This window comes from Protomyctophum parallelum, assembly GCF_964188405.1.
Source record: "Protomyctophum parallelum genome assembly, chromosome: 14".
Classification (NCBI taxonomy): Eukaryota; Metazoa; Chordata; class Actinopteri; order Myctophiformes; family Myctophidae; genus Protomyctophum; species Protomyctophum parallelum.
Window position 1 is genome coordinate 27,506,407 of NC_139709.1, and position 14,711 is coordinate 27,521,117.

The following is a 14,711-nucleotide window of genomic DNA, read 5'->3' on the forward strand; positions in this document are numbered from 1 at the left end:
ATGCCACAAAGCCTTGAGATGTGTGCATGTGTACAGTATGGTGGTATATCTGCTCAGAATGCCTGTGATATGAATAAAGGCTTGAAGAAATTCCCAAACAAATCCTGTGGCTTCTTGGCGACACGCTTCATGTGCAGCGTATCATCTGTGTCCGATTTAACAGAACGAACACTGAAATGGGACTTATTCTCACTGGGTCTAATCTTGGAAATGAGAATCCTTCTGAAGATGAGGGCAAGCCCCATATATTTATATCGCCCCAAGTTTATCTCTGTGTGAAATGTCTTGTTGTGTAGAAAACACGAGATAAATCAGTGTAGATGACAGCACGGGGCTTTAACGGATACTGTGGGAGAATCACGGTATTCACCACAGTCACGAGAAGAGGCCAAACAGTAAGCCTTAGTGAAACCAGCAGCATTACTTTTTCCAGCAGCAATGGCACATCAAAGGTCCCGATCTCTCTTGGCTCTGTTGTAGTTACATGGGTTTGGCACAGTGTACAACTCACCAGCACAGTCTGGGTAGCCGTAGTAGCCAGGAGCACATTGGTCACACTGCGGTCCCTGATAGTTGGCATGGCAGCTGCACTGGCCGCTCGCATCGCAGAAAGTGCCAGCTGCACCAGCGCCGACACAGCGACACTCTGGACGTGACAGGAGAGCACAACATTTTACATCTCGCAGAGATGGATCATGAGTCATGACGCAACATATAGGCCCTGTCAGATTACATTTTAGATTAGATTTTGTCCAAAACCCGCTGAAATCGGTACACTTTATCTCTGGGGTCAGGTATTCAAGATATATTCGTTCGATTTTTCAGATCCTATTCCAAGTGGCTATGACCAAAGTTTGCGGGCCTGAGTAGGCAGGAGCACGGCCTGTGCTCCAAGGAGCACACCTTTCTAGTTGATGATGTTTTCATTCATAACTGACGTATGTTTTCTGATATAATGAGCTGTGACTCAGCAGTGTGGAGATTCTCTCTCACCCTGGCAGCTTGGGAACGAGTGGTGCCCAGGTCGACATCGGTCACACCGCTCCCCCTCCACTCCCCGGCGGCACAGACAGCGTCCAGAGGCATCACACACTTCACTGACTGAGCCACTGTCGTCACACACACACTCTGTACAGGAAGAGATCATAAACTATTAAGACCACACAAGCAATAGCATTTAAGCTGCAGCAGAAATTAAAATTAGGAACACTAAGGTCATTCCCAAGCCCTTCCCCATGATTCTGAGGCCCTGTCTTTGTCCCAGTTGAACAAGGGTCAATGGCGCTTCAGTCAATAAAACTACTCTCACATTGTGGGACTATACTTGTGCAATGGTGCCAGTGACTTGCCAAGCCTGACATTCAGATGTGAATAGGCCTGGCATGGTGACAAGCACCACAGAATAGTGCTATAGTTAACTTGGCAGCAACAAAACATTAAAAACCTCTTTCGAAATTCTCTCTCAGTCGGGTCACTTTGTTTGTCTAAACAAAAACATCCATTTCCAAATCAATCTAAACTAATCATGCTTTTCCCGAATTGATTCCAGCTCAAAAGAAAACCAAAAAAGGAGACTTTGGGAGATGACTATACAGCTATTAATAGGCAGCTTGTTTTTCCCTAAACATTCCCAACTGAATGGTTCCACCCTGAGGGGACAGACACTCCATCGACCTGCAGGTTGAGAACGATATGATTTACTCATTCGAACCCTATGACACTGTTCTCAAAGTGGGGTCCGGAGACCCCCGGGAGTCATTGAGGGGGTTCCAGGGGGTCCCCAGTTGAATTACATGTATTATTTCACTGGCTAGAAGACAGAATGTACTGTATAAGAATGACCGCTGTAAAAAAATAAATATATATATATATATATCATATCATTATGATGTCTAGGGCGGCACCACCTTTTTGTCATAACGGACGAAACATATACTAATACATATCAGTAAATTCTCGATGGGAGGGCTGTGGGCAGTTCAGAAACCCGTCCACCAGTGACATCATCGATAGGGAATCCAATCTAATAGAAACCGGAGGCTTTTAATATTCCTGAAAAGTTGCAATGTGAAAATGGAAGCCATCGTTCTCACGATAATAAAAAACTAATTATATAATTTATTTTTTAAATCTTGTTTAAAAAAAATCTGCCTAACGATGATGTCACTGGTGGACGGGTATCTGAACTGCCCACAGCCCTCCTATGAGACACAGGCTATAAGTAGAAAGAAATGGTGGTATTTTATCATGAGCATTTAATAGTGAGGACCAATTATATGAACATAAATTTAAAAGTGGTCCTTTAAAAATAATCTCCAACAAATGTTCAAATATACAGAATATAGAAATCTGCAAGCTCACAACCTATCCCATCACAATGCATTATGAATTTTTGGTGTACCTTGGGCACCACAAAAAGTGAAAACCATGTATCGGGTTGGGGGTCCTTGACATGAAAATGTTTATGAGCCGCTGCTCTAACCTGCTCATTAACCCGTCCCTAACCATAATATTCTGTTGTATTTTCACATGCTGTACATAATTCATCTGACTTTCCAGTCAAGAACTCCTAAAAAGCCTTTTTTGGCCAGGTTTGGTCACTGGCTCGTAGCTGTAACCTTGGAATAAAGTCGGGTAGACTCATTGGAGCCCAACATGGTCTCCAAATGGTCGTTTTAATGACCTGTATTGTTGAGTTAAGTGGTTCCAAAATTCAGAGACAACGGTCTTTGCAAAGGTTATCTGAGAGATTATTGAGTGTAGATGTAGAAGTTGCTAACGGTTAAGAAGCAATAAAAGCCATTGCCAGCATAGTGTATACTTGTAATCACCCATCAAGTAACACTAATCACACTTACGCTGACAGCTGGGTGGTCCGAAATAACCTTGGGGGCAGGCAGTGGGTTCTGTGGAGAGACGGGAGCAAGACAGGAGAGATCAGCAGGATAAGATTAAAATAACAAGAGTTAAATAGCACTTTTCTATGAATGTTTAGCAACTTACCTGCAATATTACCTGCGGGTGATTTGGTTGTTGCGGGTGATTTGGTTGTTGTCTGGGGTAAGGGATATCCTCCTGATTACAAAGGGGGGAACGGGGAAATCAACAGAGCTACGCAAGTGCCATACAATACAACAACATGGAAACCAACTATTGTACCAATAACTAGGTCAAATTAAATTATAACCCACAGAACAAATTGTAGAAAAATGAAGCGGAGAATTGCATCCTAAAACAAGACAGCATTCATTTGGCCTACAAGTTGAGACTACTCTGTCAGGCCTACGGGCCGAGAGATGAACCATCCAATTCTAGTAATTACATGCAGTACCAAATTGCAGTATTCTGGTAAAACGCTGTCAAGCACAATTTTGTGACATGAAAACATCTTGGGGCAGACTACAGATTTATTATGGTTTCACATGGTGATCGTATTCCAGTAGAACAAAAGTTTTAGTGAATAAATTGTCTACCAACTGGCCAATATTTGGTCATGAGCACAACTGACCATATTTACAGTGGCCATTTTGCTGCAATATCATACTCGGGGAAACTGATTAGATTTTATTTCTTTCTTGAGCCAAAGCTAAAAATTATAATAAATAGCCACCCGGTTCCTTTTAAACGCCCAGGCTCCAAAACGGTTTTGCGTATTAAACACCCAGGCTACTATTTGTATACGGTACTTAGTTGAGCAGAGTTACTCTCTCTACAGCAAATCTCTTCACTGTAAATAGCAACAAGCTCAAAATGTGTCATCTTGTGACGTACGTTTCAGACATTTCTTTATGTCCGGAATAAGGATGCTAGGGTTCAAGTAGCTTCACTAGCCAGCCTCTGTTTCATTATGGGTATAAGTGGTTAAATACAAGTGGTCCAGGCGCATGCCACATATAGGCTTTGGCCTATATGTCCCGTTCATGACGACCTTTGCTGTGTGTCTCTCCCCTTCTCTCTCTCCTGTCTATCTTCACTTGATACTATCAAAATTTGTAAAACATACCTACTATAGAAATAATAATTCTGATCAACATTCACTTGCTAGCAGAACAATTAATTTGTAATTTGCAAATCTACAGTACCATATAGCACACATTTAGACATTCCTTTCCTTCAGCATGCAGCCCTGTAGCATTAATTAATTGAATGCTTCTGCCACATACTGTAGGCTTACCTCCAAAAGGTCAAAATCTGCCCTTCTGGCGTCAACCACTCAACCTAGAGAACCTTGAAGCCTCTCAGAGCAAAACTCAAGAACCTCAACAAAAACAGACCATGAAATCATAGCCATCAAAGGAATGGGGTCAGTTATAGCCACGGTCAGATCACAAATAGCTTGACACATGGAGCCCCCAAATACAGTACAGACACACTTCCTTTGAGGTCATAAACAGGACTTCCTCAATTAACAGACTTGATGGGAGTTTCCTCTCTAGTCCGTGAATCAAACAACGCTGAGGCACAACTACCATTCAATTTGGACACTGTGGACCGTATGTTGCGCCAACCCTTACCCCTAAAATTATTTGCCATTTTTCACTATTTCGAAAAACATTTAAAAATAGTTCAACTTGCCGATCTACATCGACACGTTGTGAGCTTGTAAATCGGCTATTTCATTTTTTTTTTACGGTTTTTAAAAGTAAGTAAGAAATGGCAAATAAGAATAGGGATAAGGGGTGGCGCAAGATATAGCCCCAAAACCCCCAAAACCGAACTTACTAATGCATTGAGGAGGGTAGCCATAGTAGCCGACTGCACAGCGGTCACAGTTGTCTCCAGTGATCTGTGGCTTGCAGATACAGCGTCCCGACCCCATCTCACAGCCGGAGGTCGTCCTGGCATCACATCTACAGGCTGGTGGGGTAAAGTGAATGAAAATACAGTATATGAATACCCAGGCAGTAACCCACACATATACACAAATGTGAACATTATGCATGTACAGTACTGTACAGTATGTAAACATATGGAGACAAAATGTGCATACATTGCACAAAATGTCATATGATATCAAGTATTTTTTTTCCATGTTATAGAGGATGTACAGTATGTATTATTCTCCCACACACACACACACACACATACAATACAACTCAAGACACGGGAGTTGTTGAAAATTAATGAACATTAACAGACCTCCACCGTCTACAAGTCAAACACCTTCCGTTGCTAAGCTCACATAATTGAGTTAGTGACTCATTTGGTTCACTTTTCAAAGAGCTCAGCGCATCGTGTTTAATTCCATTGCCTTCCAAAGTCCAAACACAACTGGCAGCTATTTATACACCAAGAGTCAACCACGGCCCACATCAGCAATGTAAACAGGAGCGGAGCCCAATTTAGCAACAATACAAGTGGTGGTGGTGGTGGTTGGCGGTGATGCCATGGTGCCATTTGTCTCTGCCTCAAACAACACGCCGATGTCTCCTGGGGACAGAGATTCTTTGAACGCAGCATTGTTTTTTGGCCACCTGTGTTAGCCATGCATACTGTAGGTCAAATATGGACACTGTGAGACAACATCCACTTCTGTCTGTCTGCGCTGATAATCCAGTTTATGACACACTGCACATTGTAGTCTCCGGAATCCAAGTGGAAGTAATCTGTTACCAACGGTGGCGTTTGAATGCTATGGCAACACAATGGCGTAAAACACGGTCTGTCCATGTTATACTGTATATAATAGCAGAAACCGTTTATAGCCAAGGTGAAATAACCTTATTATGTTTTTTCAGAAAATGAATGCCCTATTTTATACTTCATATGACAGTGTTGCACAAACAAGCCTGCTATTTTAGCAAAAAAATTGAAAACCTTTCAACATTTTAATATACTCAAAATAGTGATGCCAGTTTGGAAGTGGTTTAGTTTATCTGTGTAAAAATATTTAACCAATGAGAAGAGCTTGTGACTAAAAATAACTACTGGTACATTGGATTCATTTGAACACAATACAGTTTCTTTTTTTCCATCTGCTGGCCGTGCAAGTGCAAGCGAGCGGACAGTGCTTTTTTTCCTGCCACTACTGTATGTACATTAATGCAGCCATTCTTACTGGTCGTGCATGGAAGCAGATTTTGTTTTTCCAGCTCTGCAAACGCATTCTCATTGAAACGCATTGACCAGACATCCGCTGTGGCCAGGTTTGGAGAGAACAGTTGCGTACAGACCTCTGCGCACAAATCACTTTTTTGGTGGGTTCCCACTTCCCAGCGTTAAGAGATGATTTTGCTCATCTCTTTCAGGAGTGCAAACTCACGTAAGCATCCAGTGTGAGATTCAGGTGGCACTCCATAAGGTCTGTAGAAGCCCTCAACACATTTATCACAGTTGACTCCAGCAGTGTTGTGCTAAAGAGACACAAACATACAACTCAACTCACACAGAATTCAATAAAATGTATAGTGTTAAAAATTTAAATACATCCCCTGGAAGAGCCCTATAAAGTAGAACTTCTTTCGTCATTTTGTTCATGCAACCAGTATCTAACAGGACAATGCTTTGATTTGATATTCAACCACGTACCATAAGTAAGATGAATACCAAAAATAGCCGATCTACAAGTGGAACATACTGTGAGCTTGTAGATCGTCTATTTTCGCTGTTTCTGAAACATCTGAAAATGTTTGTAGTTCTTTTAAGGTTTTCACCTGCAAAGACTTGCACCAAGATAGAGACGACGTGGTAAAAAGCCGTTAATCTGCATTAGTATCATATTCCAAAAGTGTATCATAGAATCATCAATCAACTGTCTATACAAATCAGTCTCAACAGAATGACTTTCATCTTCTAAATAAAGAACAGAGCTTCGGGCAAAATCAACTGGCAGGCCTCTCTGTTTGTTCAACATCAAGGTTTGATTTAGAAACATCCATTTGAGCTCTGGAAAGTGCAGAATGGACTGACTTAAAAGCGGTCCATGCAATGCAAAACACCCATGACAAGGTATCACGAAATATTCGCTCATCATGTTATACACTCAACACTTAATAGACACAAATAGCAACCACCCTGCAGGCACACGCACACACAAACACAGTCACACACACACACACACACACACACACATACACACGTGTTGTGGAATCGGTTTAGACTTGATATGGAGTCCATACCTGGCAGTTGATGCATACTCCTCCTCCGTCATACCTGCCGAAGATGTCTAAACTTGTTCTCTTCTGCTCCACCTCTGGATCGTAATAACAGTCAGAGCCATGGGAGAAGCACTGGCAAGCTGAGAAGGAAAACCCCCAACACACGCACACACAAACACAGTCACACAAACACAGTCACACACACACACACACACACACACACACACACACACACACACACACACACACACACACACACACACACACACACACACACACACACACACACACACACACACACACACACACACACACACACACACACACACACACACACAGGTAATGAATGCTAGACACATTTCATGTTGAAAATATTTGATTCCCTGTTCTCATGTGTCAGCAAATTATTTAAGAGTGGGGTTCTACGGTAAATCCCCTGCTTAATATGATTGTTAAATCTATACAAATCTTAACTAAACTTCCTACAAACCAAGCCCTGTGCCTCATTCATGTTTATGAATGGTTCTGGTGCCTTTCCACTACAAGAATGCAGAGACTGGATTCCACCCTGCCCTCCTCTGTCTCTCTCTCAGTTTTAGATGCTGCTATAGCAGGTCAGGTTTCAGCATCTCCAGCTATGAAGGGAGAATCCTGTCAAAGGTCCAAGGTAATTAGAATCCAGCTGACATGGGCTTCACTGGCTGGCTGTCTGACTGGCAGACTGGTTGGATGTCTGGGTGACTGGCTGTCTGACTGGCAGGCTGGTTGGATGTCTGGGTGACTGGCTGGCTGTCTGACTGGTTGGATGTCTGGGTGACTGGCTGGCTGTCTGACTGGCAAACTGGTTGGATGTCTGGGTGACTGGCTGGCTGTCTGACTGGTTGGATGTCTGGGTGACTGACTGGCTGGCTGGCTAAATGTCTAGGTTGCTGGTTCTCAAAGTGGGTTCCAGGGGAACCCCGTGGTATCCTTGAGTGGGTTTCAGGAGGTCCACAAGACTCTATTTTATAATCTATAAATAAACTCATGATGTGTCATGATGCAAAGGATTGGGAACTTGTAGATCAGCTATTTTAAAAGGTTTTTCTTTTAATCTTGAACATTTTAGACAATTTGGGAATAAATTATGAGAAGTTGAACAACATTGCCTGTAATGGGGTCCCTAGCTGGCACAAAATCTTTTCAGAAATAGATTTCCCTCGACATGAATATGTATGAGAACCATTGAGCTAAGTTGACTGGCTGGTTGACAACTTGACAACTTGGCACAGCTGCCCAACTGGCATTGGACTGGCAAGCTGGCTGGCTGAGCAGATTAAAAGCACTGGTCCTGGGGCTAACTCCACATTGTGCTGTTCATCATGCAAACCCCTTGTGTAATGCTGACTTGAGTCTCCAGTAAGCCTCCGTGCAACACCATATCGGGGCATTTAGTACAGCGTGATAGAGGCAAAGGGATGCTCATAAAACCCTCTCCGGAGGCCCCAACTTACTGAACCAACATGTGAGGAAAAAGAATCCTTTGCAGTACCATGAGGTGGGTGGTTTATTTACGTACCACCACAACGAGGCATTGTACAGTGCATACTATATATAAATATGCGCTCGCTCACTTACGTTGACACTCGTTGGGGCTGTCTGCGGTAGCGGCACGCCACGGCTTCTGGTTGAAACCTGGGCAGCAGCGGTCACATGACTCGCCGCACGTGTTGTGTGTGCACTCGCACTGTCGTCTGAAGGCAGGAGATGAGAAACCCGGAGTTACTGTCACAGAGAATCTCACGCAAACATCTGATCTCACAAAACAGAGATATACTCAGACATTTTGGGTAATGCTAATGTGAAATGCTCAAATTCCTATCAAAGGCGGTCAGTCAGCACTGTAATTGGGTACAATAAGAGCATTAGATTACAATTTACAATTTACAATTTAGGCATTTAGCAGACGCTCTTAATCCAGAGCGACTTACATTTAAGCAAGAACAAAATCATGGGAATACATCACATAAAAGCATTTATCATGAAACATGCGTAAGCTAAGAAGGTAACAGCGGAATATCTATATGATGAAACTATACATACACTATACATAATAAACTATACATATTCACTACTATGCTATACATATGTACTATGGCGTGCTATGACTATATACAATACAATTATAGTGCTGTCTACATAACATGCTATAAGTCTGTGTCAAATGCTATCTAAGCCAACATAAATGCTATCTAAGGGGTTAGGGTAAGTGCTATGGGCCATGATGGAGTCTGAAAAGGTGGGTTTTCAGGCTACGGCGGAAGATTGGGAGTGATGCTGCAGTTCTGACTGCAATGGGAAGTGCATTCCACAGTTTTGGAGCCAGAAGGGAGAAGAGTTTGGGACGTGTGGAGCGTTGTCCCGGCGTTTTTAGTGAGGGTACTTCCAGTTTCCCTGCGTTGGCTGATCTGAGTGCGCGGGAGGGTTTGTAGGGTTCAATCATACTTGTAAGATATGGGGGAGCCATACCTTTGGTTGCTTTGAATGCCAGCATCAGAGTTTTGTATTCTGTGCGGGCAGCGACCGGGAGCCAGTGGAGGGAGCGGAGCAGGGGGGAGACATGTGAGAATTTTGGCTGGTTGAAGACCAAGCGAGCTGCTGCATTTTGGATCAGCTGGATCAGCTGGATCAGCTGGATTCTGCTGTGTAGTTTTGGGTGGTTAATTGTTTTCCCACCCCCCTGAGCAAAATGGCTGCTGTGTGAATATAGTCTACAGATGTATGCACGTGCATAAAGTAAGTGGCAAATCGAGTGGCAAAGTGACTTTTCTTTTCGCATAACTTCCGGGTACGATGATGATGTCACGTGCATACCCTCTATAGCCTCGGAACGTTATCTCACATCTTGCAGCCCCTTCATCTTCTTGCCAACCCTTTCGTTTACATCATCACAGTCAGTAATCAGGGGAATCAAAACAATCTGTTGCTTTTCACAAAGGCCATGTCAGAAAACAAACAAATGAAGTCACTGCCCTTTTTCCAAAACCCAAGTATATCACTTGGATCTCAAGAAGACTGTAGTATCATCATGCTGCTCTCAGCAAATTAAGTCATCCTTGCATTGGCCTATACACTGTAAACTATACAAACAATACCATAAGGGGATGAGGTACTGGGGAAATCTTTATTTTATTGTCTACTTTGGAAAGGCTCAGAAAAGTAATTGCAGCCTAAGGAAGAATCTGTAAGAATAAATAGGGGCAAAGACATATTTCTAGCCCAGTGGCTTTCAACCAGTGGTCCGGGGACCACCAGTGGTCCTTGAGGGGGTTCCAGGTGGTCCCCAGCTAAATGATGGAGAGTTGGTAACCAAATTGGACCCTTATAGATCTTTAACTCTTGAGAGTGTAAAATGATTATCATTGATGTTCATTTTACAAGTGTTTACAATTTACAAGAAGTTTACACAATTAGAGAAAGTAGAAGAATAATTGTTACTTTGATCAACGTTTGCCTGTTATCTCTCTCTCTCCTTTGGTACAGCATCAATACAGCATGGAAATGTGGACATATTCTTTCGTTTTGGGCTAAAACTCATCAAATGGTGGTCCATGGCTCAAATGCTGAATAAATAATGGGCCTTGCCCTTGACATGAAAAAAGTTGAAAACCACTGTTCTAGCCTATCTGCAATTGTCCAGATCTCCAAATTCATTGGACATTTAACATTACAACTAACAAACTTTGTATGGCTTCAACATTCCCTATAATGTGTAAAAAATCACACCTGTGTGAAGTGAGGGGCGCTAATATATTAAAGTCTAACTCATGTTGATTAGCGTAGGTGATGTAATGGTGATGTAAAACAAACGGTGCCAACACAAACATTAACAATAAAAAGTCAATGTGACGTAATGAGGCACATTATGACGTACATTTTCCCTTCATTGTCAATGCCGTTTACAAAACAAACATTGAACTAAAGACAAACATTAAACCTGTGTATAGGTTAAAAATGAAGAGCATTACTCACTTATTTGGACTGTCCTGGTTCCGCCCATGGCCACCACACACCTGTGCATGCCCGTGACAAACGCACCGTCCACCAACACTGATGTCCTTGATACTGTAGTAATACTGTAAATAAAGAGGAACGTTATCTCAGAATGTGAATCAATATTATCTGTGCGTCATCATCAGCAGCGATATCACCCACCACACCAGAACAAACCATGTCTGTGACCTGGCTTAACCGCAAGCGATTTAACTGGAGTGAACATTAACCATAAATGTGTACCTAGTATACTGGCCAGTTGAATCTGTACACATACCATGTCTGAAATGGACACCTACTGTTTATCTTCTGCCTCTCAAGCTAAAATAAAATGTAGCATCTTACTATACATACTGTACAAATAGTTTGAAGATTAACTTCATACAATAAAGCCTCCGTCATAGTTTAACTGTGAGATAAGCATGCAGCACAGTAAAGTCAATATATGTTCTCACTGCTCTGAAAGTTTTAACTATACAAACTATACAAAGTAAAAACATCCACATATTTTAACATTCACATATTTTAACGTGTTGGTAGAGCCCGATCAATATATTGGCCATTATTAGGTTTTTCTTCCTACATTGGTAAAGGCAATTATGCAGCCGATGTGTTCCGCTATTTAACGACTTTCAACCTGCCGTCCCCATTTAGGCAGAACGTATTGCAAATTGCAATGCAATGTATAAATGTAAAGTTAGGCAGCACGTTGTTTATACGTTAAATAAGGTTAAACTAAAATTCATTTCAAGATTTTGCCCTTCTTTTTTTCGTTTATTTCAACCAATTGTCAGTCAAAACATCAGAAAGGGCTCTCTAAAATCGGAACTGGCAATGGACCCAAATATGTGTCTCTGTTCGGGCTCTACTAATCAGTCCATGCACAGTACCATACTAAGACCAGCTGCTACATGCAGGGAGGTGAGCTGTCTAAACCAGTCCTAGCATTCTCTACCAAGGAAATGACTATGATAACTGGACAGTCAGATCTGGCATTAAAAGTGGAGGAATGTGCAAGCAGCTCAGTGTGCTTGTGTCAGCAAAAAAACACAGAAGCTGGCACGGACGGAGCTGATGCAGGGCTGTAAATATGTCTTGCCCAAACGGGCAAAGGGAATCTGCTAAGAGTGGCACCTTGGTGCGAGGCACCAGCGTGCGGCGCCTTACCCTGCGCGTGACACTGGGGTCTCTCTGGGCCTTGGAGATGAGGTGGCCCAGAAGAGTGCTCGTACGGAGGAAGCGCAGGCGGATGTTGGTGGCCTTGGTGAAGTCCCGCAGCACCGGAGAGTAGGTGAAGTTGGTAGATCCTGGCCGTCCGTTGACCAGAGACACCACAATCTGCATAACACACAGCATCTATTTGAATCACCTGTACCTCCTGCTATATAGAGCTGGACCATGTATAATTCATTTTAGATCATGATATGAGACTAGATATCAACTGAGGTTTTGGTGATCAAAATATACTTTTAAAATAGTGCATTAAAATGAAGATGAGATATTCTGAAGTTATGGCATATACAAAATGCCTAATAAAAAACAGTATTAAAAAACCCCAAAACAAATAAAAAATGAAGCAATGAACAGTGAAATGAACAACAAATGGCTCTTCCGATTCGGTCATCATATCCACATTACAATAATGATTCTTTCTCAAAATAGTCTTGTGTGTAATCTTCTAAGTATCCCCAAAATACTGTCACATTATCAATCAATCCTTTTGACAATCACTCCCCACTATAACATACATTTGTATATATTATGAATTATATATTTAAAGTGTATTATTATATATTTAACCTCTCCATTCTCCAGGGGGACAATCCGTGAGTATTCTGTGGAGCAGATCTGGTCGCCATCCCCTTCTATACGCTTGTTTGGCTCCTTCCCAAACAGTTCAATGCACTCTCGCCTGGAATCTGAGAACCACACAACATTAGACACATCTCATCCGTATGCCATTTTCATCACACCCAAACCGAAAACAAATGAGATCAGGTTTCTTATATATAGAATATTTGTCAACAGAACAAACTGAAGATTTCTTTTTTTTATTGGATTATTTAATTATTATTATCTGTATTAAATAATTTGTATACATGGAAATCTTTAGTCTTTATATAATTCAACTAGAAAGGTGCTCACAGTAGAGCTGAAATCTCTGCCAGGAGGCATGCCCTAATGATACTGTAATAGCGATGCACTTTAAATGCAGTGAATGCCATTAAAGAACTTCCACCTACAGACATAAAAGAGCAGCACTACATGTAAAGTTTTGACTATCTATTGGAAGCACAAGATGAAAGACACATGAAATGTACCATTTAATGCTATTTAAATGTAAACATAGATATTCTGTATTGTTGACTCTTTTGTGAGCCTATTATGTCCAACACCACTGAAAACAATGTGCAGGTGCCAGTCTAGACAGCAAGGATATCCCAAACTAACAAAATACACAGACTACCTCACAATAAGTACTTACTTTGCTTTCATTTTCACATATTTATGCAACAGAAGTCATATAGTCCTCTCCCAGTCATTCATAACATATACAATAACCAAAATCCCCACTTGCTAGGGCAAAGGCCTGATTAAGTCCCAGGCATACTTCACTGTTCCAGTCCTTACTGACTATGTACAAAACATGAAATCATAAACATTAGTTGAGTAGGGACGGGATTACATGTAGGTACCACTGAATCTTACTCAACAAAAGTCAACAGTGGTATTGCAAAGTTCAGAGGCCAGGTTAAAGACACTATAGTTGAAGGACCCGTGTGTAATGAAGGTGTGTAATTAATTCATAATGTAAAGTACAATTAAATAAACAACAACAATGTAGAATAATTAGGCCATATGCTATCAGCAATTAAATATCTATCAGCCTAAAGCTATGAACCTAGGGAACCGTCAAGGTGCATACATCACATTAGTCCATGTGCAATAGAGGGTATGGGCGTGACATCATCATCATACCCGGACGTTATGCAAGAACGCCTACTGAGTGGCAAAACACTACTTTCTGGCCGTGGCAGCCTATACATCCAAACAGAAGAGTCCTATATGATTGCATTAAACTACACTCACTTTGCCGCTTGATTTGCCACTCACTTTATGCATGTGCAATTGTGCATACCCTCTATTGTGAATTATTCAAGAAGAGGATTGATCTGAGTTTTGGTGGCCATTCATGCCAACCGCTGTAAAAAATGCTGGGATGTGGGATGTGATATCTCACCTGAGTCTCATCAACAAAATGAGACCTTCCCCTGCCAGATGCACCTGCTGGCTTTGATCCACTACCAGAGCTCTCACTGGGAATACACTAGGCACACTATAGGAGGCACACACTATAGTCTTCACTGCACTATGATGGACATAAAATAGACAGCTGTATGGAAGTGGTGAAATGCAGTGGTTTTAAATGCACGCACTCAGACACGCACGCACGCACACACAGTGACAAGCTGTCACTCAAAACCTCAGAGACACCCAATTTATTGTATTTCACGAGCATTCACACTGTTAACATTCCCTTATAATGCTGCTAGTGTGAATTCAGTGTAGACCCAGACTTTG

At 41.9% G+C, this 14,711-nt stretch overlaps 1 protein-coding gene across 2 annotated transcripts in view; it reads right to left on the bottom strand.

The window, feature by feature from the left end:
- Nucleotides 1-14,711, bottom strand: part of LOC310870627 (laminin subunit alpha-3-like) — an 88,742-nt gene that overhangs the window by 53,595 nt on the left and 20,436 nt on the right. For both annotated transcript variants that reach the window (XM_083781885.1, XM_083781886.1), the window contains exons 4-14: nucleotides 12,930-13,048; nucleotides 12,297-12,467; nucleotides 11,109-11,212; nucleotides 8,715-8,830; nucleotides 7,119-7,237; nucleotides 6,263-6,353; nucleotides 4,723-4,857; nucleotides 3,004-3,075; nucleotides 2,859-2,906; nucleotides 994-1,128; nucleotides 512-646 (exon numbers count right to left, since the gene is read on the bottom strand). In XM_083781885.1, coding sequence (XP_083638011.1) covers nucleotides 512-646; nucleotides 994-1,128; nucleotides 2,859-2,906; nucleotides 3,004-3,075; nucleotides 4,723-4,857; nucleotides 6,263-6,353; nucleotides 7,119-7,237; nucleotides 8,715-8,830; nucleotides 11,109-11,212; nucleotides 12,297-12,467; nucleotides 12,930-13,048 — 1,245 coding nt within the window. The remainder of the gene's footprint in view (nucleotides 1-511; nucleotides 647-993; nucleotides 1,129-2,858; nucleotides 2,907-3,003; nucleotides 3,076-4,722; nucleotides 4,858-6,262; nucleotides 6,354-7,118; nucleotides 7,238-8,714; nucleotides 8,831-11,108; nucleotides 11,213-12,296; nucleotides 12,468-12,929; nucleotides 13,049-14,711) is intronic.